The sequence below is a fragment of the Pundamilia nyererei genome, unplaced genomic scaffold (genome assembly GCF_000239375.1).
Source record: "Pundamilia nyererei isolate P.nyererei 1_Seehausen unplaced genomic scaffold, PunNye1.0 scaffold00004, whole genome shotgun sequence".
In the NCBI taxonomy this organism is placed as follows: domain Eukaryota; kingdom Metazoa; phylum Chordata; class Actinopteri; order Cichliformes; family Cichlidae; genus Pundamilia; species Pundamilia nyererei.
The window spans coordinates 8767324-8770095 of NW_005187405.1; the positions used below are offsets into that span (position 1 = coordinate 8767324).

Below are 2772 nucleotides of genomic sequence, written 5' to 3' on the forward strand. Positions count from 1 at the left end.
ATGCAAGGTTATCAATGGCTACATCCTAATGCAATTAAGAGGATGTATATTGTATCACAAGACAACTGATCAGTTTTATTCTCAAAATGATCAACAATAATATATATATATATATATATATATATATACGTACATACATACATATTTAAACGTGGCCCTAATACTCCCCAGAGCTTGGACATCAACATCATTGAAGCAGTGTGAGATCGTCTTGAGAGTGAATGGAACAAAAGGCAGCCAGTCTTCAGTTCCTATTTCCCTAAAAAAAAAGGGTAACCCAAGACATTTGCACAGCACTATAGCTAATGCTGTCACCCCGAGTGCAACTAACAAGCATGTTGGTGGTTGTGTGGTGGAGAAAAATGATAAAAATGAAACCAGACCCGTTAAACAGTGAACGGAATAATATACAGTAGTACAGTACACATCTTAGTCTGGACAGTATACATTACACTTAGTTCAAGGGGGTGTTATTTGAGGTAATGAGTGTAACAAGAACATGCTGTAACAAGCTGCTTGTCGAAGTAATGTCACCCTGCACTGCTGACAAAAGTACTGAGGGTGAACCAAAACAAAAGACTCAAAGACGCTAAGAGGCCTGCAAAGGGAGACTGCAGTGTGTGATCGTATCATTGAAGCACACACCTTTGACAAGCACAATGACACAGATTACGGCAACTGTAAGCAGCAGTTTCAAAAAAAGAACAAACAAACTACTTGTTTAACTTCAGTTTTATTTACATTATATGCTTTCCAGACCTTGAATGGTGAAAGGAATTCATTCATTGCTTATAATGGTAGTATAGTGCAGACGGTCTTCCCTTGTATTTAGAATGAGCGGTTTAGTTTCATTCGTTGTCACGGTAATTATCACAGGAAAAAGTAAACATTGATAAGATTTTTAAACTAGACATATATTTAAATTAACCTAGTGTCTAATTACACATTCACAGCGACAACAGACTGTTATAACATTACAGAATTACATTGTATGTATCATTTACAGATAATACAGGCTTAGAGGAGAATAGAGGTATATACAATACATGTGGATCGGTAGTGTTTTCTGTTTAAAGGTCCAAGAACTTGTTGCAAATTTACATTTTTCAGCAATATATTGATATTGATGGAAGATTTTCCCTCGATGTTATGCAAAGCAGCATTATTGGGACATGCAACACTAAAAGGGATATGTGATACACAGAACCTGAGAAAGACAGAGACGGTTATAAAAGGAAATAATGGCAGTCGATTATCAAAGAGAGACCCAACATGCAGCTTGTTTTAAATGAGTTACTGCAGAATGAATGTACAATATATTCTCTTTTCATTTCGGGATGCCTTGTTCTGTACTGCAGATGTGGAGGGTGTATACTGCTGCCTGTCTACCCTGAAATCATCTGCTTATTTTTCACCTGCCAACTTCACAGGGAGCGCACGACGTGCACTTGAGATTCCTGCCAGCTCCCACTCAGGTGACACGACTGATCAGTATGAATCACTGGGGCATTAAAATCGATGGGCTCCATCATTGGGTTCCCACTGGAAATATTTTAAATTGGGGTTAACTGGCTACATTTTTTTTCTGTCATGTGCCGATTAGGCTTATATACTAACACCTATTTGCCAGTATTCAGAGGACATCTGCCTTTCAAAATGTTGTGCAGCTGAGAGAATTAAAGCCAAATGCAAAGGCCACAGCTGAAAAATATGCATTCACAGGGAGAGCATTTACTCGTGCTATGGCCAATTAAATGTTTTGACCATTTCCGACAGAGAAGGGCAAATTTAGAATTGATAAGATGCAATTTAGCAAAAAGTTCAAGTTTTCTCATGTAGAAATGTGCACGGCCACATGTTATCTACTTTCTCTAAAACAAACAATTGTGTTCTTTTTAATACCAAAGTGAAAACTTTAAAGATGTCTTGTTTTAAGTGGCCATTGCTGTACTTCCCAAGAATTGGTGGCCATCAAATGCAACTAAATTAATTTTGAGACTACACACAAGTCCTTGTTGATGTGCGTTTTTCATGGTTCTCAAACTGCATGTGAACAGTAAAAAGGTGTACGGTGTTTTTCTCAGGACACTGAGCCTATGTGCATCTCCTTAAGCGTCAGGACTACAGGAGTCTTTTCATGCGACAGGTGTGCTTCTCTATGTGCATGGTGGCCCGGTCTGTGGAGCTCGTCAGGACATCCAGGGCTTCATCCTGGCGTTCCAGCTCAGTTTCAGCCTCCAAGGCAAGGTTCTTTAGCTGCATGAGCATCTGAAAGCACACCCACACACCACAGCACAATAAAAAGACACAACGTTTTGTGTTAATAAGAAGTAAGGCACATTAAAACAACACCACATATGGAGAGACATAGACATTGGTCCTTTCTAACGCTTAAACCATCTGATTTAAGCGTTAGAAAGGCTTGCTGTTAATTGTGCGCTGATCAGAAAGGAACAATGGAATTCACCACAATAATAGCTGTTATTCATTTTGCAGATGAAACTTGATGACACACAGAGGAGGAAGTCTTGGCTTGATTCTTGGGATCGGTGATATCATACTGGGTTTTTTCCCTCACTTTCAGTGACTTTAAGGGATATCACAACTACATGACCATGATCCAGCAACTACATATGCTGTAGTTGATGGAACAGTTTTAATATATTGTGATGTGCCAAGCAAAGCCTAATAAACACTCACCTCAAACCCTACCACTATGGTTACTTAACTGGTAGTATTTTATGCTACATGATCTGCCTCACGCACGCACGC

General features: G+C 39.1%; 1 protein-coding gene across 3 annotated transcripts in view; it reads right to left on the reverse strand.

The window, feature by feature from the left end:
* Positions 1 to 714: 714 nt before the first annotated feature.
* Positions 715 to 2772, reverse strand: part of snap47 (synaptosome associated protein 47) — a 6752-nt gene continuing 4694 nt past the window's right edge. For all 3 annotated transcript variants that reach the window (XM_005721502.1, XM_005721504.1, XM_013912499.1), the window contains one exon: positions 715 to 2268. In XM_005721502.1, the coding sequence (XP_005721559.1) occupies positions 2122 to 2268 (147 nt within the window). In that variant the 3' untranslated portion in view covers positions 715 to 2121. The remainder of the gene's footprint in view (positions 2269 to 2772) is intronic.